The 25,842-nt window shown below is 46.1% G+C and overlaps 1 protein-coding gene across 3 annotated transcripts in view; it reads left to right on the plus strand.

Moving 5' to 3' along the window:
* The window catches only part of FNIP1 (folliculin interacting protein 1), a 64,662-nt gene extending 46,809 nt beyond the window's left edge, over nucleotides 1-17,853 (plus strand). For all 3 annotated transcript variants that reach the window (XM_084216057.1, XM_084216059.1, XM_084216058.1), the window contains 8 exons: nucleotides 84-169; nucleotides 6,208-6,354; nucleotides 8,290-8,459; nucleotides 9,747-11,169; nucleotides 11,528-11,696; nucleotides 13,171-13,368; nucleotides 13,696-13,811; nucleotides 14,627-17,853. In XM_084216057.1, coding sequence (XP_084072183.1) covers nucleotides 84-169; nucleotides 6,208-6,354; nucleotides 8,290-8,459; nucleotides 9,747-11,169; nucleotides 11,528-11,696; nucleotides 13,171-13,368; nucleotides 13,696-13,811; nucleotides 14,627-14,705 — 2,388 coding nt within the window. In that variant the 3' untranslated portion in view covers nucleotides 14,706-17,853. The remainder of the gene's footprint in view (nucleotides 1-83; nucleotides 170-6,207; nucleotides 6,355-8,289; nucleotides 8,460-9,746; nucleotides 11,170-11,527; nucleotides 11,697-13,170; nucleotides 13,369-13,695; nucleotides 13,812-14,626) is intronic.
* The last annotated feature ends 7,989 nt before the right edge of the window (nucleotides 17,854-25,842 follow it).

Consider the following 25,842-nt stretch of genomic DNA (forward strand, 5'->3'; position numbering starts at 1 on the left):
AAAGTCAAACACATGACTTGGTTTTCCATTTTCTGTTCTCCTGTAGCTGTTTGTTACTTATCTGTTTAATGATTGTTTTCAAGGCCATGAAAATGAGTCGGAGATCAGCTGATGCCAGCCAGCGGAGTTTGGCATATAACAGAATTGTGGATGCCCTAAATGAGTTCAGGTGAGCCACATGTCTCCTGTCTTTTCTGCCTCTTTCTTCAAAAGCACTTGAGCCTGTTTTAGAAGGGTCTTCTTAGTGCAGGACAAGTAACGTAAAATGTCTAAAGTCCTCTGCAAAAGTCAGTACAGCAAAGGACTGGTGATACCAAGCCATCCTGATGTGTCTGAGGTTTTGGATTTGTCCAAGTGTGTGTGTCCATCAGTCCTGTGTGAACAAGACACAGATGTTCAGGGTTTTCTGTGCTTCAGGTGATAAGGAAGCTCCCAGTGACCTCTTAAGTGGTCTTTTGTGGCTTGTTGAGAGGAGGGGAAGTATTGCAAAGCCCTGTTAGGAAAATCCTCCTCTAGTGTGTATTGTCCTGATGTGTGAGCAAAGCTCACCCCTCTCTAAGCTGTGCTCCAAAGGTGTTTCAGAAAAACAGCTAAGAAGAGGGAGAGCTGTCTTTTCCCACAGTCAAATGCAGTGCTGTAATCTCTGGCTATTGGTACCTGCAGAGCCTCTCTGTTCAACAGTTATTATACAAAGTAACACAGATAAGCACATCCCTGGCATTTAGCTGTATTTTCTTTCCATAGTTGAAGTCATGGGGAGGGAGTTAAGATGAAATCCATCTGTTTGGAGTGATTCATCTCCTTTTAGATGGGAGTGGCAGGGTGCTTCCTTTTACAACCACTGTAGAGCTCCTTTTTAGAGACATTATTGAAGACAGCTCTCTGATGTTATAAAAAGAAATTTCTGACATCAGGATGTATTTTACCGAACAGAGAAGAATCCTGAGGGCTCACTTATTTTTCCACAATTCCACTTCTTACCTGAATGCCATGGATTAGGTGGTGTTGCAGGATGAAGACACAGTGTATTTTAAATTTTTTTAGAAGCTCACCTCCAGGCAGTCACAAGGAAGGGCAGAGGATATGTCCTGTAGGGACAGAAGGCAGAACACAGGGAGCACGTGGGCTTGTGGATGGGATAAGCTGTGCCAAGAGAGGGAGCAGAGGGAGCTCATGACTGCTGGGAGCCACTGATCCAGCCCAGGGGCCTGAGACAAGTTCAGCAACTCGGAGCAGCCACAATGATTCCTCCACTCCCACAGCTCTGCCTTGTCTTTCCTCCCAGGTCTCTCCCTGTGCCATTTCTGTGCCTTCCCACCTTCTGCTAGCACCAGCTCCCCAGCTGTTTTCCAAACCTTTCCCCCAAAACATTCCCCCTCAAGATATCCTCAGTGGACTTTGCCCGTTCTCCTTTGTCCTTCCAAGTTAAACAGTTCCAGAGGGCTGGGGAGGGGCACCTATCCCAAGTCAAAAGCAGCAAAAAAACCCTGAAAACATGGGCCAAATCCTCTGTGCTGGCTTTTCCTCCTGGAGTGGGCTCAGCAGTGCTGAGCTGGGATGGGGTGAGGAAGGCTGCTGTGGTCAGGCTGAGGAAGAAAGCACTGTCCCAGCAGGCACAGGCAGATTGGCACTCACTGCACACCAGGAGCTGGGATCATTCCCATGACATGGCCATTGCATAACCAGCACTTGGAGCTGAACCACCAGGTCTATGCAGAGGTTTCCATGGTGATATAAATACTGCTCTTTAACAGTGTAATGAAGTTAATTAAATCCAGTTTAATTTCATAGAAATTAATTTCCTGGGGAAGCAGCCTTTGGCAATTTTGGGTTTTGCTGGGGTTTTTTAAGGAATTGCATTCAGAGGTGGGCAACAGCTGGTGCCCCCAGTCTAGGCAGGGTCCTTCTGCCCCTGTGACATGCAAGACCCCCTTGCTTTTCAAAGCAATGCAGGATGTGTCTGGTAAGAAGGGAGAGGTATATTTAAATACCAAAGGCTGGATGCAAAGATGCTTTGGCACAGGTTCAGCAAACCCATTTAGGACACTATTATCTCTTTAGGTGTCTGCTTTCCCACTGAAGTCACGGGGAAGTCAGGAGACGAGTCCTTTGGTGAACCTGAGACTTGTGTTGATTCCTGTCCTCTTAGCAAATTGTGCTGGAGGGAAGAAGGGTGCTGACTTCAGTGGGCTGGTGATTCTAAAATGTAATCCTGTTGCTGGTTTAACTCATTATAGTCTAGTTGTTTTAAGGAGAATTTTCTTTGTATTTTCCTTTTTTTTTTTCTTTAAACCCCCCAGATTTTCAGAGGTGCTCAAGAGTAGCTGGTGTGCGCTCGTCTGGTGATCAGAATAACCTCAGATCAGTGGGCATGGAGGATGTGCTGCCCTGCTGATCAGGGAAGGCAGCATGTCACCCCAGAGTCCCCTCTGCAGGCTGTAGGTCACTCCTCTGCCTGCAAAAAGGGAGCTGGGTCAAAGCTGGAAAACAAAGCTGCCTTCTCTCAAAGGCCCAGGCTGCTTCTGCAGATGGAGGCTGTTGATAAATTTGCCATCAGTTTGGTGCCCAGCTCCAGGCCTACCTTTGCATCATTAGTCACTTTACAGCAATTTTTAATTTTCGAAAGCGCTGATGGGTTTAGCTATTAACACTTGACTTAGAGGCTTAGAACTCTGTGGATGTCAGCTGTGCAGACACATGACTTAGGAAATAAGCTACTGTACTTGCATAAACATTTTGGCTCCCCCGGTCCCCGAGGCCAGCGCAGCACATTGATAACACAGATTATGCATGTGACTAATACCTGTGTGGCACAAATGCTGGCTGGCAAGGAAACCCTGATTGCAGGGCCTGGGGAAACACCTCTCTGCTCTCTGGCAGACAGATTTGATCCCATTTTCTGCCAGTAATTTTTAAGCAGCTTATGCTGCTGTGAACTGAGTGTGCTCAGTGGTGCCAGCACGGGCACGGAGTTGTGGGGGAGCCCCGCTCCTGCATTCCCTGCAGAGGGGATTGCCTTTGTTTTGCTGTTCCTTTTTAAGGAAAAATCATCTTTGGAAGGATGGAATGAGGATAGGAAACAAATGTATGTGTATTAAGCTTTATAAACCACTGATTATTTTCTTTCTTTGCCATTATGTTGTGGCTCCTAAATAGCAGAGCTGCTGTGGGGGCACAGTGCTGAGGGTCAGTGTGTTTTCCCTGGGGAGGAAGGGGGCTGCAGCAGGATGCTTCCATCATGAGGAGCTGTCTGGCTCGTTTGGTTTGTAGAGCCCCAGGGAAAGATGTCTCTGACTGGTACTGAGAATGGGTACTGAAACCGAGGGTGCTTGGGGGGTGTGTGAGGGTGGAGCAGGGAGCAGCTGTGCTGTGGTGCCTGTGGGAGCAGGGCTGCTCACCTTGGTGCCACCTGTGCCTGCAGGGCGGGCAGACCCCAGAGGAATTGGGCTGGGCTTGGCTCAGGGCTTCCTTTCTGCTTGGCCGGGCTGGGTCTCAGTGCTTCTCAAGCCCTGTGAGATATGAAGGTGTTTCCTGAGGGGCTCCTCTGGCCCCTGTGCTCGATGCTCCCCTGCTGGGGCCAAGGTGCCTGGAAGCTCCAGGCTGGAGTTCAGCCTCCCAGAGGCATTTCCAAATATAAACCAATTTAAATGTACTGGAACCCTCAAAAGAGCAGAGTCTCTCATTAACTGAGCTTTTCCTCACATGCTGGTGTGTGTGTGGGGAGGGAGGGGAGGGGTGCTGCTGCAGATGGCCAAGAGGAGAGTGGCCAAGTGAGTTTTTAATGATTGTTATTTTTGAAATCCAGTTAACTTCCCTGTAGTGTTTGAGGAGGGTTTCTTGGTGTCGATTTTTTTTTTTTTTGTTTTGTTTTCATTTTTGCCCTTTGCTATCTGGCAGGAGAGCTTCCCTGGGTGTTTGAAGAGCTGGGAAGCAGTTAATCCTTGCCCTTGGTCTCTGTGCCATTGCTGCCTTGGCTGCCGTGGAGGGTTCCCTGTACTGCAGTCACATGCCTGCTGGCCAGGGGCCAGGGCAATCTGATCTGGCTCGGAGGAAACACTATCAGCTGCAGATGCAGCCAGGGTTACCAGAATAGTAAATAACGAGTCACAAGACTCGGGCTATCTTTTCAACGAAAACAAGTATTTTAATATGTTGGTTTTAGTACAGAAGTAGTTTCTTTTTTCAAAGCAGCCAAGCTGCAAGAGGCTTGGCTTGGGTTAGTTTGCATAGGATGGAGAAATAAGCTGTGTTTTACGTTGTGCTGTTTATCTTCAGCTTCTCAGGTCAGCTGTGTCTGAGGGGTGTAAGTTTTCATGCTTGTTTTGAGCTTTGAAACTCCTTGAGTTTGAGATCCTTGGACTTTTCTTTTTTTTTTTTTTTTGGGCATCTTTAACATCTGTTCCAGTTAATGGACTGTGAACAGAAAGCTTTCCCCCAATAACCCCCCCCAGTCCCAGCCTGTCCCTGCAGAGGAATGAACTCCCAGTACCCCCAGACTGTTTGTGCTGCTGGAGACCCTCTGGTGCCCCAGAGGCAGTGCTGGTGTCCCTGGCTGCCTGCCCCCCTCCTGCCTAGGCAGCAGGACTTGTGCTCAGGCTGGGCTTTTCTCCCAGGGCAGGACCAGCAGCAGAGGTAACATGGAGCAGCTGGTGAGGCTGCTCCAAAGTGAGCCAGCAGCCAGCAGAGCCCCTGGGGGCTGGGGAGGGCAGAGGTAACTCAGCTGTCCCCCTCTCCAGCACAATGACTGCTCATCATGCAGTGGAGGATTTGAAGGTGTAACCTTTGAAGAAGACAGAGTTGATTTTGGCTGTTGTGAACACAGAGAATGGATTTTGTATTTGATGCAAATTGTTAGGAAAAATAAAGCGGAGAAAGCCATTGCCCCCTCACCTTCCACCTCAGTCACCTTTGCTGCCCTTTGGGGAGCAGCTCTGGGGTCACCACCCAGCTGCTTCTGTGCCCAGGAACTGGGGGTGCCCCCCTCCTCCCCAGGGTGGGATGTGCTGAGCTGCTGCTGCTGACGTGCAGCTCTCACTTCCTGGGAGTTTCACTTTAAACACTAAACCATGGAAGATTTGGCAGCTGCTGCTCCAGTGTGTTTGCCTGCCTGCTGTGCACAGCTTTGCTGCTGAAAGTGTCTGTAAATCCTGAGACCACGATATCCAGAGAAGATATATAAGATATAATAGAAGTTCAGGAGTTCTTATATCTATAAAAAAGAAGATATAAGATCTTTATAAATCAGGGGTGGTGCTAGGGATAATAGGGTAATGTATATCTTTGCCTTTGAAAACAAAAATACTTTGCCTAGAAAGAGTAGTGGATAAGGCAGGGAGAAACCTGAATTGATCAGTCATTTCCTATGTCTTTTTGGGTTTTTTCAGACTTACATTTTTACTGAGTTAAAAATACAGCTTCCCATAGTGTCATAATGTAGGCCCTGTACTTTAAACTATAACTTGTTTATATTTTAGAGAAGTTTAACAGTAATCTGAGGGATTTTAATCTGGTATTTTACTGCAGAGCAAATTTTTAATCATACATTTACTGTCCTCTGTAGAGTCAAAAAGGATGTGGTGAGTGTGTAATAGGTACAGCCACAGGGTGCCTTTACTGTCATACTCTCTATTTAAAGCTAAAGATGTGAACTGGTTCCCTGCTCTACACACCCACACTTCATAGGTTTGGCCTGGAGATTCACCAAGTTTTTAAAGCAAGGAGGAAGTTAAGGTATTTTTATAAGCCAGATACATACAATCTTGTCCTAGTCATAAATAAAGCAGAAGTTTGTTTTAAATGAAATGAAGAACAAGCAGGGAGATAAGAAGAAATGATCCATTCCTTCTTCATTCAGAGCAGGGCAGCTCTTGCCTTGTGCCAGGGAATGTTGATGTGTTTGGGATCGGGTCAGGTGGATGCAGGAGGAACCTGTGAGGTTCAGCTCTCTGAGTTAAAGGGTGAATTTGTGCTATTTAATGAACAACAGGGTTTGGATAATGGTTGCTGAGAGAAATTTTGTTTCTAATAGAAATGATAGATGGATCTAAATGTTGCACAGAATTCTTTTAAGCTGGGATTTCTACTTTTTGTTGTTGTTGTTTGGAATTTTTGGTTTGGTTTTTTCGGGGCTGTTGGGTTTTTTGTTTGGGGTTCTTTTTTGTTGTTTTTTTTCTTTAACCTCCTGGATTTTTTGGTTTTGTTTTCTAGAACAACTATTTGCAATCTCTACACAATGCCACGGATTGGGGAGCCTGTCTGGCTCACCATGATGTCAGGGACACCAGAGAAGAACCAGCTGTGCCATCGCTTCATGAAGGAGTTCACTTTCTTGATGGAAAACGCTTCTAAAAATCAGTATGGTGGATTTTAGTTTCGAAATTACATATGTGATTGTGCCTTTTTATTTCAAACCAATTTTTAAATCAGTTGTTAAAATCCTGATAATCAAAGAATCAAAAGGCCATCCATAAATACCTTATTTTTGAAACAAGTGAGAAGTTATCTCATTAAATTCCTGCTTCCTCACAGTCCTCTAAATCTTGATAGAGGCTGAACATCTGAAACATGTCCATAGGAAGTGTGTGGTGTGTGTGGATGTCTGGAAAGGGGTGAAGATACCTTACAAAAGGAATTAACTTATCTTTCAGAATCAGTTATCATATGATGAGGGATTATGCATTCAGGAAGAGCTGTGTCAGACCACAAACCTTAAATGTCATTTTAAAATGCCACTAAAGAACTGCTGTGCTCTTTGGTGCTCACTCACCTCTCTGGCCTCAGGCCCCAGCTGGTGAGCAGAAAACTCAGAAAGAAAGAAAGAAAGTTCCTGATAAACTGGGGAAAGTCTGATAAATGTACTCTTTTGTCAGTACTTTATCCTCTTTTCCCAGGGTGTGAGCAGGGGTAATTTTTAAAGGGTTTATCTCCATTAAAGTCCTAAACAGAGCACAAACCTAGTTTGGGTGGGGATGGCACTAGCAGATCAGATGTTTGGTCAGGGGCACTGCTCCCTGCAGGGTGGGAAGGGGCTGCTGCTCCCATCCTCCAGCTCTGCCACCACCTTGTCATCTCTTCTCTCCCCTGAGGGCAAGGTGACAGTGGTCACTGTGACAGTGGTCACTGGGTCTGCCTGCTCCTGCCCCAGGGCAATGGGAGAAGCCACAGGGAGTTGTGAGGGGTGCAGATGTATTTTCTTAAGATCAATTCCTGCTTCAGTGGAGGCTCTTTACTGGGATTGTCTCCTTTGATCCCTGCCATTCTGAGTCCTGTACATGTTGGTTACATTTAAGTAGTCATTTATTTCGGTTTGTTTTCTTTATTTTAAATATAATAAAATTTTAAGTGATGGAAACCAAAGAAAAATTAGGCCCTTTATCCTTCCCCTGGGTCCCCATTGTCATGCCCAATCTAGTTTTAAATCTCTCCTCATTTGGCTGTCTCTAGCATGGCTGCATGGAAGCTGTAGGGTTCCTGATGCTTGTAAATTATTCAAATAACACTATTTTGAGACATTTGGCTGTTTTCCTCTCCACACATGAACCACTGTGGCCAAAAGCACCATGTGTTGGTGTGTGGAGCCTCCTGGATCAAGCTCCTGCCAGGAAAACCAACTGGGAAAACTCCACAGAGCAGAAACCATTGCAGTAAATCAGATAGTTCATATTTTTCATTAAGTTTTTTCACCTTAATTGCTTAGCTAGTGAAAACTTTTTTTGTCAGCATAAGAACACAGTTTCTCTGGCTGAGCTACAGAACTTTGCGGGGGTTCTTCTTGAAAAGGAGCAGCCATATGGGCTGAAATTGCACAATAGTTCGGTGAAAGAACACAGCACCCAGCTATTTTACAGGTTTGGTGGCAATAGTCTTCCTTCTCATCCACAGTCACAAGGTTTGGGGGTTTGGGATCTTCTTGGAGTACAGGGGCCACACAGTGCCCCTGCTTTCTTACAGTGAGTGAAATAAATTGGTTTTGAGATGTTTTACAACATAAAACTTGCAAAATAGGAAGTCTTATAATTATTGCCAAAGAGTAAGTGAGATGCCACAAAAAGTTAAAATATTTCATTTTACTTTAAATGTGTGTTCTAGAGAAGAGCTTTGCCAGGCTGGGAGGGAGGGTCCAGCCACCCTTTCTCTCCCCAGGGAGCCAAGACTGAAGGGATGATCTCTGCTGATTTTGTCAGGCTGTTTCTTTACTCCTTGATCCATACAGATGAGACCTGCTGTCAGTTAAACATCTTGAGTGTATATCTGGAAAAAGAAAAAACATGTTGAACATTTTGCTTTCAGGTTTTTACCAGCTTTGCTGACTGCAGTGCTGACTAACCACCTGGCCTGGGTCCCCACTGTCATGCCCAATGGCCAGCCACCAATAAGAATCTTCCTGGAGAAGCATTCTTCCCAGAGTGTGGACATGCTGGCCAAAACTCATCCCTACAACCCACTGTGGGCTCAGCTTGGTAGGTGGCAAATACCTCTGAACCCCCAGCAGCTTTACAGAAATGGGAGTGCATGAGGTGGGGTTTATGATGCTGCTTACTCCCCTCCCAGGTTATTTGTTTTCAATACAAAATGAGACAAAAGTGTGTTTCAAGGTTAGAGGTGGTCACTGTGGTTTTTTATGCTCTAAGTTTTTAAGGCATTATCCATTAAAAAGTGTTAGCCAAAAAGTAAAGTCCTCTTTAGTCCTCTCTGTGTTGGGCCCCTTAAGGTCCCCTGCTCTGGTGCTGGTGGAGGATTCCAGGCCTCCTCTGGTCCTCCTCCTCCTGTAAGGAAAACCTGCTTTTATGTTTTGGGATGCCACTATCACTAAACCTCATTCTGGAATGAGAAAATCAAGAAAATTCATATTTTGATCAGAAGTGAACATACTTCTAATACAACAGAGCAACCCCCAGGCAAGGTCTCAGAGCCCAGTCAGTGATGTAGCTGGTCATATTGTCTGATAATTGCCCAGCAGAGAAGAGCAGGGCAGGTCAGATTGTCCTGCTCTGCACACAAACTCAGGCATAGAATTTGATTAGAGAAGGTAAGGAAGGTTTTCTGAGGTTGTCCTATTATTGTACAGGTAGGAATGGCCAGGGTGTTGGCAAGAAAACTTGATTTCAGGCCTCATGTGGCTTGAGGGACCCACTGTGGTGAGGGTGGCATTTAAGAGGACTCCTTGTCCCCTCAGCCCTGCAGTCATGCAGTGCCCTCATACCTCCAGAGCACACTTGCCCAGGTGACTCAAGTACAGCCAGAACACCCCATCCAACCCATAGCAGAACTCAAGGAGGGCAAGAGAAGGAGGTTGGCTTCAGCCATGCACCTGTCATGGTCACTTTTTGTCCTCATTCCTGGCATAGGTTTGTTTCTTTTACAGCTTTCTTTTGTGGGTAAAAGTCCAGCCCACTTTCCAGACTCTCCAGGGTAATGTGGCACAGATGCCTCCTCTTTCCCATGGCTGTATAAGGATCCCAGGAGATGAGCCTCCAAAGCTGGAATGAGGTGGTGTGAATGCTCCCTGATGTGTGAGATCAGATGTCCCCCTGACCAGTGGCTCACCTTACAGATCATACCAACAGCATCTCTGGGATTCTCTTACTGAAAACAAAATACAGCATAGCTGTTTTAACTCTACTGCTTTAGTATTTCTCTCTTATAGACCTGGTCTTTGAAACTGGCCCAGAAGAATAAACTGGCTGTTAGAAGAATAAATTATTGCAAAGATGCCAAATAATTGTGTGTTTAATATCCTGTCCTAGGTGACCTGTATGGGGCCATAGGATCACCTGTGAGATTAGCGAAAACAGTCGTGGTTGGCAAAAGACATGACCTGGTCCAGAGGCTGCTTTATTTCCTCACTTACTTCATCAGATGCTCTGAACTTCAAGAGACACACCTTCTGGAAAACGGGGAAGATGAGGCCATCGTCATGCCTGGCACTGTTATCACTACCACGCTGGAGAAAGGAGAAGTGGAAGAGTCTGAGTATGTGCTTGTCACGATGCACAAGAACAGGGGCAACTTGCTCCCTGAGTCTGAAGAGATGAGAGCTCCCAACTGCAGCTGTAAATACTGCAAATGTCCCATTTCCCTCGCACAGAACATAGAAGGTGTTGTACAGCAAGAGAGAGAAGACATGCAAAGCACTCCTAAGGTAGAGCTGGAATCTTCTTCAGATGAGAACAGAACCATCGTTCCTGAGGATGGCCAGGAAGATGCCGTGGATGTGACACAACCGAGGCCCTGCCTGGATACCAAACTAGAGACTGTGGTGTGCACAGGGTCAGCTTCACCCGAGAAATGTGCGGGGACAGAATCTTGTTTGGAGGCAGGAGGCAGCACGTGGAGGAGCGAGGATGCGCTGGAGGCGGGCAGCCAGGCGGGAGGGGGCACAAGGACACCCGGCATTGCTGTGGAGAAGAAGCCTCCTGATAAGCTCTTCATGGACACGTTCCCATGCAGTGCTGCTGAGGCTCAGACAAAGGTGACTTTCCTCATCGGAGATTCCATGTCACCTGACTCAGACATTGAACTGAGAAGTCAGGCAGTAGTGGAACAAATTGCCAGGCATCACAGCCCGCCAGCAGCGGAGGCAGGAGTGTCTGCTGATCAGAACTGTGAAGCTAAACAAACTGTTGAGGACCAAAATAGAGACTGTGGGACAGCTGAACACTTTCCTCAAGTTGCTAGTGAGCATCAGAGCTGGAACTCAAACCCATACAGTGCTGAGAGCATGAGTCTGTTTGATGAATATTTCACTGATGACAGTTCAGTTGAAACCCAGACTACTGATGATATTCCAGGGCAAGCAGCTGCGAACCTTCTTGCTCACAACAGTAGTTTAGAATTTTCTAAAAAGCTGTGTACAAAGGCTTGCAAACCACCTAGTGAATTTTGTAAATTTATGGACTCTGTTCGACAAGAGACCTGCAAAAACTGCTTTAATGAGCAGGACCAAAGAGAGAAAATCTCTATTCGCGTCCCCCATGGGGACAGGGAAAACGTAGAGAAAAAAGTGGCCCCGGGAATTGATTGGGACATTCCAAGAAATGAGAGTTCAGACAGTGCCCTGGGTGACAGCGAGAGTGAGGATACAGGCCATGATCTAACTAGACTGGGCAGTAACTATTATGGAGGAGAGCAAGAAGACTGGGCAGAGGAATATGAGATTCCCTTCCCTGGGTAAGTACTGTTCAGCCCTAACAGAGCCTAAAAAAGATGGAGCCTCTTCTCCTGTCACGTATTTGGAGGACTGTAGCCTAACTTGGCATCAGGGGCTGGAAAAGTGTCTCTTGAGCTTGCTGGTTGTTGAGGAATATTGAGAGATCAGTTGTCTGGAAAAAAATACTAATGGTGTATTGTGATCTTGGCTTGTATTCTCTGCTTCCATGATAAGGTGACTGCAAAAGCTTAACTGTAAAGTTTTTTAAAAGTGCTTTACTTCAAGTTAGAAGATATATGAAAAAAATATAAATGCACCCTATGTAAGGTGAATTTGTTGTTTACTGTTGTACATCTCTTTGATGTGCCTTTCTTGCAGGTCAAAATTAGTTGAAGTCAACTCTGTCCAGCCCAGTATTGCCAATTTTGGAAGATCCTTACTAGGAGGCTACTGTTCCTCTTACGTCCCTGACTTTGTTTTGCAAGGAATAGGAAGTGATGAAAAGCTGAGGCACTGTTTGGTGTCAGATTTGTCTCATGCTGTGCAGGTAATTAAGCTATATTTGGTAAATGTATTTCTCACAGTAGGGAAAGATAAATGTTTGTGAAGGTACAAACCTGCTGGAAGTGGAAATATTTCCTGTCACAGCTCCTGTCAGATTTCTCCAGTCCCAGGTCACCAATTTTTCTCCTCTCTCAATTAATGTATCTGAAAAACGTGGATATTTCACTGCAATTCTGGAGCATGAAAGATGAGATTCCCACTGAAGCCAGCTGGGATGCTTGTGCCCTGGGAAGATGGATCTCAGTGCTAAGCTGTATCACTGTCTCCTGTAGCTTGGCAGCTGATGTTTGTGTCCCCACAGGATGGAATGATGTTAAGCAAGCCCATATTCTGAGGTTGTGCCTCTCTCCCTGGGCACAGAGTCCTTCTGCAGTGGTGCAGGAGCTCTCATTGCTCCCTCCTCTGTCCCTGCACGTCTAACCAACGTGCTGCTGCTTGTGCAGCAGAATGTCTTCTCCATCACAAATGCTCAGTATTTTGGAGACATTCTTTAGGATGGTAGTCCATGTGTCCAATAGCACTGTCCTCCTTGGAAAAGGAGAAACCAACATAAAGATTATGGTCTGAAGGGAACTCGTGCTTCTGACGTGTTGGAAATCATCTCTCTTCCACAGCAGTTTTTCCCTAGATGAACTGGGGCATGACTAGGAACTGTGGTGTTTCCTCCCTCTTTTTCCAGGAAAGAAGTAGAAAGTAGGCTGTCACTGAAAGTGTGACATCTGCTCCCATCTAGTTTATTCCCCAGAGAATAAGGAAAAACAGACTGCTGAGCAGCTACTTTCCTGAGACCTTCCAAAAAATCCCCTTTTCCCTACTTCTCACTTCAACAGTGTGCATTAGACTTGCAGCCCTTCTCTGCATGCCCTTGCTGACTCCTTGGAAGCAGATAATTGCTAACAGTTCAGCCCAGAAAATTTATTAGGGAAGGACAGTGGGTTTCCAAATACTCCCCTTTTGAACCCTTTTTCATGGCTTTGGAGAGGTGGAACACCAGCAGGGGGGAATGGCAAGGCACAGGCTTGGTTCCTGACTCCCTCTGCTGGCCTCCCGTGAAGGCAAACCTGTGACAGCTGGGAATAATCTGACCTCATTAACACACTAAACAGCAAGCTGGATTTCTGGTGCTTTCAGTTTTAGGAGTTTAAAATACACTTTGGATATGTTAGATTTCTTCTTATATCAAATACCAAAGATGTAACTGTCAGCCAGTGACATGCTTTAAAGCCTGTAAGAAAAGATAGCCACTATCCTAACACTGTGCCTTGCTCACAAAACCCTGCTGGTTTTAATGGATGGCATGCAATGTGGGCAGATGTATTTTAGGTGAAGCAGTGTCTGGGATGCTATCCTGCTATCCAGCAATGCTCTCCTAATATCCAGGATGGATGTTTCTGTGAAAAGAAATACTGCTGTCATTTGTCATTCTTGGGGTTCTGCTCTTCATATTTTGTTCCTAGCACCCTGTTCTGGACGAGCCCATTGCGGAAGCTGTCTGCATTATTGCAGACACGGACAAATGGACGGTGCAAGTGGCCAGTAGCCAGAGGCGAATGATTGAGAATAAACTAGGAAAAGAAGTGTTAGTCTCCAGTCTCGTCTCCAACCTGCTTCATTCCACTCTTCAGCTTTACAAGCATAATTTATCTCCAAACTTTGTAAGTCTAAATGGAAATCACAGGGGCAATGGTTTTGAAGCACCCTTTAACATCACAGGTTAGAGATACGTAAGGCTCTCCCTAGTGTTTCTATTCCTAGCCAGTGCAACTTCTGGTGTAGCTGTTTGTGATGCCTATTGAAATGCCACTCTAAACAAAACAGCTGCCTCATTAATTTTGATTTAACATGTAATCAAAGGCTTCTGCTCAAAAATGAAAGTCCTGCCACTTAGACACGGCCACAGAATAGTCAACAGGGGTATGGGATCTGTGCTTTCTGGTTTGGTTCTGTCTTCTCCCTGATACAAGTATTTTTGCTTTTTTTAGTGTGTGATGCACCTGGAAGATCGGCTGCAGGAGCTCTACTTCAAAAGCAAGATGCTGTCTGAGTATCTCAAGGGCCAGATGAGAGTCCATGTCAAGGAGCTGGGCGTGGTGCTGGGGTATGGTCACAAACTTCTCCCAGCAGTGCTACCCTGGGTGTCCTGGTGCCACACCCTCCGCCTGGGCTTGTTCCTAAGCACGGTGAAATGGATTCCTAAATGGGACTGGAACTCCTAAGTTACCCATGGCTTCAGGCTTCTCCTTAGGCATTGCTCAGTCACAAGGATCCCCCAGCTTTTCTGTCTTCCCTGCGGGCAGGAAGATGGGCTCAGCACTCCGGAGCTTATCAAACTCCCTTCTTAGTTGGTCAGTCGTCACTGAACAGCATGGGGCACCTGATTCCTCCAGGTTGACTTTCCCTACATGGCAGGAAACACACTCTGTGTCATGTAAGGCACATAATACCTCTCTGTGGGTGTGGGGCATGGGCAGAGGAGCTATTTAAGGGGTGTTTATAGGAAGGCTCTGACTATGTTTTCCTGCAGAGGAGTGCAGCGTGAGCAGGAAGGCACACAGAGCATGTGTGGTGCTGGACATGGCAGCTTTAGCTGGTCCTCTGCTCCTGTACTGTGTCCCCCAACTATTATTCCCTTTACTCTGAAGTTAGGCAGGAATTTTCCTTCCCCCATCTGCTTCCTCACCAGTTTGTTGGCCCTGTTAAAAACCCAGCAGACAGGTGGGAGCTCAGACAGTGCTGACAGTGTGGGAGCAGGCACATCTGGAGGGGTGGGAGGAGCAATCTGGCAGCTGCAGTGTGTAGCCCATGGCCCAAGTGCAAGTGCTGGGGCTTGAGCAGGCGGTGTGGGTTCTGACACGTGTTCAGCCCAGTGACATTTCAGGCTGGATTAAACATGACTCTTCTGCTTCCTTTCAGGATTGAATCCAGCGACCTCCCCTTGCTGGCAGCTGTAGCGAGCACTCACTCTCCGTACGTTGCCCAGATCCTACTTTAAAATGCCAGAGGCCACAGACTTTGACTTTTTGCTTCTCTGGAAACAAAGTGGAAGACAACTTGTTCTGGCTCCTTTCTCTTTGCAGCAAGTAAAACAAACTGCTTGTTGAGCTTGCAGCACCTCCATATATGACTGCATGGTGTGCAAACAGTTGGAGACTTCCTCTCTCCCACTTAGCAATTTATAAAAAAGGATAAAGAAAGGAGAAAGGAAAACTGAGTATGCCCAAGATTTCCACCACAGAAAAGTGGAGATTTTAGCAAAGCTGAAGAGATGCATTTTTTTAGCAGTTTCTGCCACAATAGCTGACTGTGACTTATACTGGGGAATGGAGGAAGAACTGCTCTAAGAAATACGTGATGCCATCACCCCTTACAAACTGAACAAGAGAGCAGCTGCCTTCAGCCAGGCTGCAGCTGATGAGGATCACATTAGGATCTGTAATTCTCAAGCTGCAATGATTTGTAAACAACTTCTACTTTTTCACATCATAGTCCAATTCTGAATACTTACCGGGGCAGAGGCCTGTGTTTTTTTCTGTAAGAAGCTTATTAATGACAGTCAGCTGCAGAATTTATTTATGATCTTTCTCCTGGGAAGAGGAAATAGTGGGGGACAGAGGGCGACAGGGAGAACGGACGAAGAGGCCAACAGACAAACTAGCGATGGAGATTCTTGGCTGGATGCTGTAACCAGTATTAAATGTTTATAATGTTTAAATGTTGCTTTATACGAAATGATGCTTTTCTTTGTCAACGTAATCAAAATGTTAAAAACAAAAATAATCTAAAGAGAACGTTGGCTGAAATTTCCCCATGGGTTCCCCAGAATGACATGACAATTACCTCTAACTTTTTTATGATATATAAAATCTTGGACCATCATATTCTTTTTACAGCAGTCAGTCAGCTATTGAAATAATGAACTAGAAATAATTGTACCAAAGCATTGGGGACAGAACGAGTAGACTATTACCCTTAACTGCTCAGGTAACAAATTGATACATTTTTTAAAACCATTCTACAAAAAAAAATGAGCATTGATTACACCATAGTGTAGTAATATCCAAATTATTTTTTGACAAATATACCCTTGCTGCAGATGACTCTAATCCCTTTTCTACTCACTTGTGTAATTACCAGCAGGAAATGTTGTTTATTTTATTCTCAGCATTTCTCTTTTACTCAGCCATCACTGGTTTGTCATTGTATATACAATAGCTGTACGAGTAGCTGATGGACCCAACCTGGTGTAAGTAATGTAAATACACAGTGGGAGGTGGATTGTGTTTTCGAAGGCTCTACTACCTCAGTTTAACTGGACACTTCATTCTAGGCTTTGCTTTCTATATTTGTCCTAGCAGCCAATTAATGTTGCTGATTTTTAGCTTCCGTTTTCATCTGTTAGGTTTAGCATATTGAAATTCATGGATTATCCAAACAAGTAGGAGACACGTATTCATTTGGTCGCTAAACTCTATAAAATTTCTATAAATACGTCATTCTGTAATCATCTTTTCAATAGTACAGCACGCCTGCTATTGTTGTTTGAAGAGTTACTTTAAGTACAAATCTATTTTAACCATTTGATAAACTTGAAAACAATAGGAGAGATCCCCGCCCCACCTCTGTCAGTGACAGAACTCTCCTCCCTTCCTTCTCTGGGGCCAGGATTCACCTGGAGTAGTTTTTCAGTACTACTTAAAATCTGTCACCTAAAACTCTGTTCCAGGGAGATCTACGTGGCAAACCCACCCCTCCCTTCCATGTAGGACTGAGTCTACATCAGGAAGTGACCCCAACATTCATACAGGCAGTGTCATTGGAAACTCTTTTGTATATAAAATCTAATGCTGACTGCTGCAGGGGAAAACCTTGTGTTTAATCTGTGATCCAAGGATTTGTTTCTCCCATTTTTCAAATGTCCTTTACTTGCCACACAATTATATTACATCTGGCTTTTGGAATGAGCACAAAACAGGGGCCCAGTTGTGTAAACACATTTCTAATGAAATATAGGATTGCACTCAGAACGTGGATGTTTAACTCTTTGCTAGGATATGTGGCATAGGCAGTAGTTGGATACCACGTTGTGCACAGACTGACAGCGGCGACCTGGCAGTGTCTGTGCTGCTGGGGCTGGCAGAGGAGGGTTCCTTCCTGTGCCTTGGGAGGTTCTGTGGGTAAGTTCATCCACAGCACGTGCCCAGAGAGCTGGGCAGCTGCACCCTCCCCCTGGCATCCCCCAGGACTGTGCTCACAATGATCCTTACAGGAGAATACTGGTCCTCATTTGAGCCTTTATTGTGCGAATTGTTGGGGTCACTTTGAAATGGGTTTGACTCTCCAGAAAGGCCCTTGCATGGCCTGCAGTGATGACTGATGTGAGAGGAGAAGGAGGTGGCTGTTGAGTGGCACCTTCTCTGCTGCCCTCTGCCCAGCACCAGCCAGTAGTGGCATTAATGGTGTGCTCAGTCAGTCCCAGACAGAGCAGCCACGGATGCAGCTTCCTCATCATCCTCCCACAGTGCCAGTCCCTCCTGGCATGGCAGCAGCCTCTCCACCCCTCAGCAGTGTTGTGGGCAGAACAACCAAAACCCTTCTGTGATGGGAAGTTTTCCTGTGAGTGAACTTTTTGGGTACGTGAACAATGTGGTACGTATGTCTGTTTGTTAAATACGAAAAGGGATTTTTACAGGATATAGAATTGACTTTTTAAAATATATCACTATTCTTTTATGTGAATAGAAAACTAATGTTTGATTTCTTTTTTTCCACTACTCCCAGTCTCCATTATTAACATGTCTTAATTTTCTGGCTGAAACCTAATTATACTAGGCACACAAATTAGCAAATTTGATTTTGTTGCAATTGGCAAACACTGGGCTGCTAAGAACAAAAAACTGTTTAAAAGAACAGATTTTACACCTTGCATATGTTTTCCCTATTAGTTCTTAGAAATGTTTTATGACAATTTTTTGCTTTCTCTAAATTATTTAGATGGTGGTACTTGTAAAATGCTGGGTAAAATGTACATACTTGTTATCTCTTCTGTTTTTGTATATATTTCCCAAGATGTGCACTTGTATTATAATAACCATTCCCAATTTTAGGGGAAATTTGTGCAATAAATACAGTATGTCAGTTTAGTTCTGGTACCTTATGTGTCCATTTTTTGACATGTGCTATGAGTCCGTGGGTGAGTGAACCACCTTACATTTGACACCTGTCTCCTCTCAGCTCCCCTTTTTGGGACATTGATTTTGGCACTTGGCAGTGCTGGAGCCATTTTAATTTGGGAATCTCGTAAGGAATTAATTGTTTCAAATAGGAATTTGTGACTGAACTTCCTGTCCCTTCAGCTGTGAATGTTGTTGGCCCCCAGAAGGCAGTAGTGAGATGGGAGGGAGGTCCTGATGCTCTGTACCACTGCGTGACTTTGTGTGAGGTGAACAAACATAAGCAGAAAGCCATTGTCTTCCATTGGTTCATACCAGTGTATTCATACCACTTTAGGAATGAATATTCCTAAAGTGACTTGCAAGGAAGTTTGTCACAGAGGTGTTTGCCATTTGTGCCCATCTGCCTGAGTACAATCCCTTCTCTGTCTCTCTGGGCTGCTGCCCCGGAATGAAGGTTATTGAGGAGTTGTCGTAAGGTTTTATTAAATCTTAAGTTCAAATTGTGATAGCAGTGCTGCCAAGAAAAGTGAAGTAATAATCATACAGCAGGAAAAAAAATTAGGAAGATGTAGCAGAGTATATAAACGAGGCTTTAAAGCATCTGGGTTAAATAAGGTCCTGTGTTCCTAAAGAATGGAAAAAGGACAAGCAGAAGATGGAAGCCTTTGCCTGAAGCAGCTGCATCTTCTATTTTTGATAAATGCTACATGGTTTCCTGCCCTGGTACATACCTGCCCCAGGTGCCCTTGCCACATGTGAGGTGCAGGATGAGCTGAGGTCAGTGTCCCCAAGCCCTGTCTTGCAGTGACTGAGGTGCGGGGCAGGGACCACTGTAGGTCCCACATTCAGCACAGCCAGACAGCACAGGAGCCTTCTAGGATTTCCACTTGCACCTGCCAAGTCCTGTAAAAGGATGCCCATGATGGGAGCGTTTGGAAGAATGGAATTTGTCCTCTCGGAGGAATGAAGGCCACAACAACTGACTCTTGGGTGCTTAAACTGGTCCTGTAACACCACCGTGAGGCTTCCCTGTGCACAGGGATGAATTGCTCTGCCTGCCTTCTCTGCTGGCATCCCAAGTAACACTGTGTCAGTGCTCCAGGTGGGTGAGTCAACAGAAGCAATTAACATGGGATTCTTTGCCTTTTAATACTGATAACACAGGGTTTTTGCTGGCCTGGTGTACTGTTCATGATGGATTCACAAGGCAGAGCCTGCAGTCCCACAGCAGCACTGAAGGTGTCAAGCAGGCAGCTCCAGCAGAGTCCGCAGCAGGAGATGCTCGGTTTTAGCTGGGAGTTCTGCCATGGAACACTGAGATGTGCACTGTGCACTGTCAGACCTCCTGCAGGGCTTCTCGGGCTGAGTGCACCTGACAGAGGGCAGAGAATTTTGTGTTACCAGAGTAGATGGTCATGAGGTGTCCTCCTGACGGGGATGGCAAGAGGAGCTGGAGTCATGTGTCTGTGTGGGTGTTTGGCAGCAGTGATGTGAGCAGTAAATTCAGCAATGTAATCACTGCAGCATCCAGAAAATGCTGATGTTAATGCCCAGAATTGATTTCCCTTTTAACTTTCCAGCTAGACTGGGACATAGCACTTGCTAGGCAATATTTTTAATGTATTGTTGCTCCTTTTCTGTAATTCCCTTAATTTTCTTGAGACAAAAGTTAATTCACTTAGCTGAGGCAAAGACAGGAAGGAAGCCACAGGAACCCGAGTACCATGGCGTCTCTCATCTCCCACATTATTCCCAGGGGTCTGTAGAAGAGGATATGATTATTTTCTGTGTGGCTTAGAGCAGAGTAACCACAGGATAATTTCTGGATCCAGGGGTGGGAAGCAGCTTGATGTGTTGGCTGTACAAAAGCATAGAGCTCTTAACAGCTCTTTGCTAAGCTGCTGTTGCTTTCTTCTCTCGTAAACATTTATTAAAAAATAGTGGCCTTGTAGTTGGAGGTAAAAGTAAGCAGAGAGCCTGGAGATACACGTGATTTCTGAATCTCTGTGCTGCAAGGAACATTTCTGTTTATGTGCTGCAGCATGCACATTCTGTTCCAGCCATCCCCTCATTTATTTTGTGGTACAGGAGCAGTTACAGGCTTTGCACACCACCCCTGCAGCCTCCTTGTCTTCCCCCTGTACAAGATCATCTTTGCTTTTGCTGCAGGCAGATCTAAATACACTAGTGCTTAGGGTTTTTGAAAGTGTTGCTGGTGCTGGCTGGAGATGCTTCTTTACTGTGAGCAGCACTTCTCTGTTTTGACTGCCAAAGAACCACAAGTTCAAATCCTATGGGATCTGTCCACAATTCTGGAGCAGAACCTGATCCCCCAGCAGCAGTGGCTTTGCTTTGAGAGTCCTCTGGCAGAGGAGCTGGAAGGTAAATCATCTGTGCCCAATGGGCCTGGTAGCTCTCCCAAAGGGGTGGTTAATTTTCCCGTTGCTGTGGTCAGTGGGAAGGAACAGACATTAAAGGACAGGCAGCTCAGCACCGAGGAACAGGAGTGAGAGCTCCTGCCCTGACTGGCATGGAAAGTGCCAACACGGAGCATCCCATGGGGCTGGGGTCCCCACAGGAACCTGGTGGAAGAGCGGGCATGAGGGGTTTTGCGTTGGAGAGGTGCTGTGATTCTCCTTCCACTGAGAGGACTGCTGCTGGGCAGCATTTTCTGCCTCAGCAAGACCTGCTGGCCTGCAAGGCTGGACAGTTGTGTGGCCTCTGGAAGGGAACAGCTTCATGTGAGCCATCACCTACATGTCACCCACTTGGGTCTAGTTCAGGCTCTCCGGCAGCTTGTCTCCTCCTAGAAGAAGCATAGTAGCAGGAAGCAGCCTGTTACTCCCATGTATTTGTTTATTTTCATTACCAAAAATATTTGTACAGCAGCAGAATTTGATCTCCAAACCTCTGTGTGTTCCAGCTGTTTGTTCCCAGCTAGAGTTTAAGACATCTGCTCGAAGGGTGGGGATCAGTGCCTGGGCTCCTGAGGACCAGCTGCGGCAGGGCCCAGAGCGCTCTTCACACCGGTCGCTGGTGGTTACGGTACGAGCAGGTGCAGGAGTAAAGGCAGGTGGCAGCAAGTAGCTGGTCCGGCGGTTTGGGATGTGGGTGATAAGGAAAGGCTACCTGAAGCACTCGGGAGTGGTTCGTGTTGAGGCAGCACCTCCTACGTCCGGCATGACCTCAGAGGGCACGGCGGTGACACGAGCCCTTCCCCTCACCGCACGTCAGCTGCACGCCAGCAATGGGCGCTGCCCCTGCCCGCTGCTGTTGCTCAAAGCTCCGTGGGTTGAGCAATGCCCGCGCTGGCCGTGGCTGTGTGGGCAGGGCAGTTGGTGCCCCGGATCCCATCGGCAGCCAGGGAGTGCCGCCGTGCGCTGCGGCCGGAACAACCGGCCCAGGTGGTTCGCGGGGCGAGCCCGGCCGCGGGGCTGCTTCCTGCTGGGACTGACTCGGGCGTAGAAGTCGCTTTGTTTCAGGGCCAGGTTTCCCCAGAGCTCCATCTCGGAGCCCTGCAGTACAGCCAGGCAGCTGTCTGGGTGCTCAGGCACCAGCGAGGACGAGCGGCCGGGACTGCGGGGCAGAGCTGTGCTGCCGGGCCGCACGGAGGAGCCATTCCGGCCCGGCCAGCAGCCCTCATTGCAACATCCCAAAGGAACTATTTGGGCCGAAGGCGCGTCCCAGATTTCCAAAGCAGCACAGGCGATAAGCTGTTGCCTTTTTTTTACGACACAGCTGCTCTGCCTATGCTCCAGCTTTGGCCAGGCCCCCGGCTGCGAGAGGAGCACCCAGTCCGAGTGCTGGTGGGGACTTCTGCCGTGATTCACCTCTCACTGCACCTCCGTGCTTTCAGTGTGGCGTTGCCTTCCTTAAGGACCTGCAACCCAGCCCCTTTGGTTACAGATTTTCTTTGGATAAAGCTTCTCAGAAATGAAATTATAGACCAAGAAAAATCTTAAGGAAAAACGAGCCAGGGTCGGCAGGATGGAAGTGTCCTACTCTGGCTCAGCTTTTTTCAATTTAAAAAACCAGAACCTTGTGAGCGGGAGGGAGCCCCTTCCTCTGGAGCAGGTCACAGGGGAGCACGGGCTGGGAGAGCCCTGCGGTGCCACAGTGCCAGACATCAGGGCCATCCCAGGGCCATGATGCTGCCTTTTAGCCCATAAAGACATTGTTTAATTGCTGGTATCTTTTGGTTTGAAGATTTCATCTGTCCTGTTCTTTTTAAGATGCTGAGGGAGTGGAACTCCGTCTGACCGTGCCTTTGCCTGCTTCCATTGTTCAGTTTCTAGCACTAACCAGAGTGTCTGTTTAATCTGGAACTTGCTTTTCCTTCTTCATTAACTCCTTAAGATGAGCTTTGATTCCACTGGTTGGACAGGCCCTGATTTTTCCTTATGGGAGAGCACTAAGGAGGAATGGGGGTCGTGCAGATCACGTGCAGCTTTGCTGTGCTGGAGCAATTGCAACCAGTGCTGCTCTCATCATTATTTCCTGTATGAGCAGGATGGGCTGAAGTTGCAGCTCTGGGACATATGAATGTGTCACTGGTGGCAGAGCTAAAGATGGAGTTTGTCCTAGGTTCTTAATGGAAAACAAACATTTTCCTTAAGTGGCATTGAAAATGAAGGCCGTGTTTCTTATGAAAGTGCACACAGGTGGGCTGAGGAAGAAGGGTGAGAACATTTCCTTGAGAAATGAGCATCTTACTTCCCAAATGCTCATTAATTTAGTTTTCTTGACTAATCAAATTAATTTCTAGAATATTTTCACTAATGTCACCAAAAGAAAAGTGGTTTATAAACAGCCTGGAGCCAGCAGAGAGAGCAGTGGTGAGGGCGCCTGGAGGCAGAGCCCAAGTCAGTGCAGGGGTGACCCCAGCAAGTCCCTTGGCCAGCTCCCAGTGCTGACACAGAACCACTGGTGGGATATCTCCTGAGCAAACACCCTCATGTGGGGCATTTGGAGTGGCACTGGCAAGAAGTCCCTATGCTACAAAGGTGTCCATAAACAATGACTTCAGGGCAGAGGGTACCAGTGGGTTTATGTGCTTGATTTTCCTGACAGGGATGCTATTCACTTTGGAGAACTTCAGTGTGTTAGAAAGACTATGTTCAGCATTTCTTCTATAGCTATTTCTAGAATTACTTCAAAATTACAGCCATGAGCAATTATAGTTTCAATAGCTTATTGAGTGCGCTGAATCCTAAGACATTAACTACCACATTTTCAAGGAGTCAATTTATTAATAGCAGCTGTAACTAGAAATCTTGTCTAATTTTGATCTCTACCAAAAGACATGAAAAAATAAGGACTCCTGTTTTCATGTATTAACAGTAAGACTGATAAAATTTGTGGGAGATATTCTGGGCAAACAAAAAAATTACAGCTGTGTTCCTTGTGCTGCAATAATTAATGATCATGCACTTTATTCTCCAAAGCTGTTTTTCTTGTACAGTTTAACTAAAGGTCTTGATCTCTGTCATTTCACATGACATTGTTCTGAGGCTGTAAAAGCCATCAGCCTGAAGGAGAATTTATTTTTCAAAATACAGCTTGACTCTCCAAACTATTTCTTAAATTATAGGTTAGTGAAAAGCAGGCCCTTCCCATGAAAACAGAGTTTTTTAAGAACTATAGACTTGATCTGATTGAGTATTAAAATCAAGGGCTCTGTCAGGCTGGTAAGAATCCCCATTGCCCCTGGCAACAACTACAGTTCTTCACAGCTGTGAATCCAGACACATTTTTCAGGGGAAAATAATCCTTAACCTAAATACAACTTTTCAGATATTTTGAGGTTGACCTTCGCCTCCTTGTCTGTTTTTTCCTAGGCTGTCTGGCTGGGAAGATGCTGACCCCACTGGATTACAAGCTCCTACAGCAGCTCATCCTTCCAGTGAAGGAATCACAGGCTCTGTTGAGCCCATGCAGGGTTTGTCCAGTGCAAGTGATTAGTCTCAGAAATACAGGATGAATTCCCACTTTTTCAGGATGCGAACAACAGAGGAAGGTTTGGAGGAAATGTCTTCCATCAGAAGTTCTATCCTCTGCCTTCATCACTTACAGTCAAAGCATGAAAGCTCATTAGGTGTGATTTGGCTGTTTCCTGTTCAGGCTGTCAACTAAAGAAGCAGCAGAGCAGCATTGCTGGAGCATGTGGTGGTCTCATTATCTCAGCAAGGGAAGTACTCTGCAACAGAACCCTCACCCCCTCCTTGCCCATGGTGTTTAAACTAAATGGTTTTAAATGAAAAGAGAGTCAATTTATGTTAGATACAAGGAAGAAGTTTTCTGCGGTGAAGGTGGTGAGGCCCTGGCACAGGATGCCTAGAAAAGCTGTGTCTGCCCTGGAAGTGTTCAAGGTACGGTTGGATGGGGCTTTGACCACTAAAGGTTCCTTCTAACATAAACCATTCTGTGTTTTTGTTATTGCATAAGTTACTGACAGCTTCATCTGCTGGACCACCATCACCGCACCTCCAGGTTTGGGGTGTCCCTGACACCTGTCTCCACTCACAACCTTGCCACACCCCAGGACATGGCTTTACTGATAATTCCCACCCTGGCCCAAGGAGCTGCAGAGCTCTGCCCTCTCAGTTTCTTACTGCAATACTCTTGCCAATTTTGATTGCAGATTCCTTACCATGTGTGTGCACATCCTTCTTTAGACCACAACTGGAAAAAGCTCTGGGGTGGTTCCTGCTCAGGGTCTCCTTAACTGCAAACCCACAAACTGTTTCCATTTCTCTGGGTACCTTCTTCAAAAGTGCAGCACTTTTGTAATACCCTCCTAGCGTGACACCCAGTGATGGTTCACAAAGTAGCAACTACTACAGCAAGAGTTTATATAAAAGAAAACACTTCTACTGCAAAGGCAGTTTTGCCTTGGATAAACAGAGCAATGAAATCCAACTGTTCCAATGCAATGGACTGCCATGGAAAATGTTTGCCACTGGCAAAAGCTCTGGAAAAAAAAGTCACTTTTTTATCAAAAAAGTAGTGAGTTATCTGCTGGTACCATCCATGGCTTTTAGTGTGCTGATATGGCACTGAGAGTATCCCTGACAGACAGAGGGGGGAGGTAAGGGCACTTGGAGGGCAACTCCACTCAGCTTTCTAGAAAAGTCAAAGGTTCCTGGTTCCACTTGTGCAATTACTTCATATGCAGCTATTGAAAATTATATTTCCTTGACAAGATTGTTTTTGGTGTCAGGGTTTTTCTGGAAGTCAGTGTGCTGCCTATGGGCCAAGCAGGTCACTGCACAAATTTCATTGTGTTTCCCTTTTCAATGGAAATTGCAAATGCATTTCCAGGCACAGCTCTCTGGAAATACCCCAACAGCAGCCTCTATCACCTCTTCAGTATTTTAGACTGGGCAGTGCTTGTGTCTCAGCTTTCAGCTACATGGAGTGAAATGCCTAAAACTCTTAAGAAATTGCATCTGCCTTAATGTCATCACTGCTATCCTACCTAATAAATATTTTCCTAAAAAACCTCAGTCCTCTCTCTCTGATGAAGAAGACTACTTCCTCAGAGGTAAGCAGTGATAGGTAAGTGGTATTTGTGTACTTGGGTGACATCTGTTTTATTGGGAGGAGCACTCAGCTGTGCACTTGATAACTTGCGTCACCCTCTGATTCATACAATCATCTGACCTTCATCTAACTGCTGCTCTGCTTTTATTTCCTTTTCTCCCGATGAGTTACAGTAAAGGAAATTCGTCCTGTGCTCCATCCACAATGCTTCCTTTCATTCAAGGTTTGGTTGTGCTTTTAGCATTTAAAAAGACAACCAGTATAGCCATCTACTGAAAAAGCACAGGATGAAGTATCACGTTCCTCTCCCCTCACATTTACCCCCCTGCAGGCTACACACTCCAGGAGTTGCTGTACTTTGGACACAGCCTGGTGAAATCCCAGCTGGGAGATGCTGCAGCCCCTCAGGGTGGG

This window comes from Fringilla coelebs, assembly GCF_963513975.1.
Source record: "Fringilla coelebs genome assembly, chromosome: 15".
NCBI classification, from domain to species: domain Eukaryota; kingdom Metazoa; phylum Chordata; class Aves; order Passeriformes; family Fringillidae; genus Fringilla; species Fringilla coelebs.